This window comes from Nestor notabilis, unplaced genomic scaffold (assembly GCF_000696875.1).
Source record: "Nestor notabilis isolate BGI_N333 unplaced genomic scaffold, ASM69687v1 scaffold20976, whole genome shotgun sequence".
NCBI lineage: Eukaryota > Metazoa > Chordata > Aves > Psittaciformes > Psittacidae > Nestor > Nestor notabilis.
Genome location: NW_009934504.1, coordinates 1 through 627, shown reverse-complemented (window position 1 = coordinate 627; position 627 = coordinate 1). Strand labels below are relative to the sequence as shown.

At 60.8% G+C, this 627-nt stretch overlaps 1 protein-coding gene across 1 annotated transcript; it reads left to right on the top strand.

The window, feature by feature from the left end:
• Nucleotides 1-37: 37 nt before the first annotated feature.
• LOC104407969 (nuclear receptor subfamily 1 group D member 1-like) lies at nucleotides 38-401 on the top strand (the record flags this gene model as incomplete). Its single annotated transcript, XM_010017385.1, has 2 exons — nucleotides 38-184; nucleotides 257-401. Coding segments are annotated over exons 1-2 (292 nt in total), but the record flags the coding sequence as incomplete, so codon positions are not given.
• Between the last annotated feature and the right edge of the window lie 226 nt (nucleotides 402-627).

Here is a 627-nt window from a genome sequence, read left to right as displayed (position 1 = left end):
CAGCAAAGCTGGAAGCACGGTTACCAGTAAGTGGGGCATGCAGGGAGAGTTGCAGGGGTCCTCCCCAGACCCTGCTCACCCCTGTCTCCCCACAGAGCTGAATGGGATGGTGCTGCTCTGCAAGGTCTGTGGGGACGTCGCCTCTGGCTTCCACTACGGCGTCCATGCCTGCGAGGGCTGCAAGGTACCAGGATGGGACTGGGGTGATATGGAGCACCTGCAGTGTTGTGGGGGGCCCTGGGGGCCTGCCCTATAGGGCTTTTTCCGCCGCAGCATCCAACAGAACATCCAGTACAAGAAGTGCCTCAAGAACGAGAACTGCTCCATCGTTCGCATCAACCGCAACCGCTGCCAGCAGTGCCGCTTCAAGAAGTGCCTGCTGGTTGGCATGTCGCGTGATGGTGAGCTCAGCACTCCCAAAACTCTCCCCAGAACCGGGGATCCTAGTTCAGTGCTGTACAACCCCCTGGGGGTGGGACCCCCTGTGCCCAGGACTTCATGTCCCCTCCAGGGATGGGTCCCCCCATTTTCAGGGCTGCATGTCCCCTCCAGGACTGGGTACTCCCATGCTTGCGGCTCTGTGTCCCCTCCTGGGATGGGTTGCCTTGTTCTCAAGGCTCTACGTCC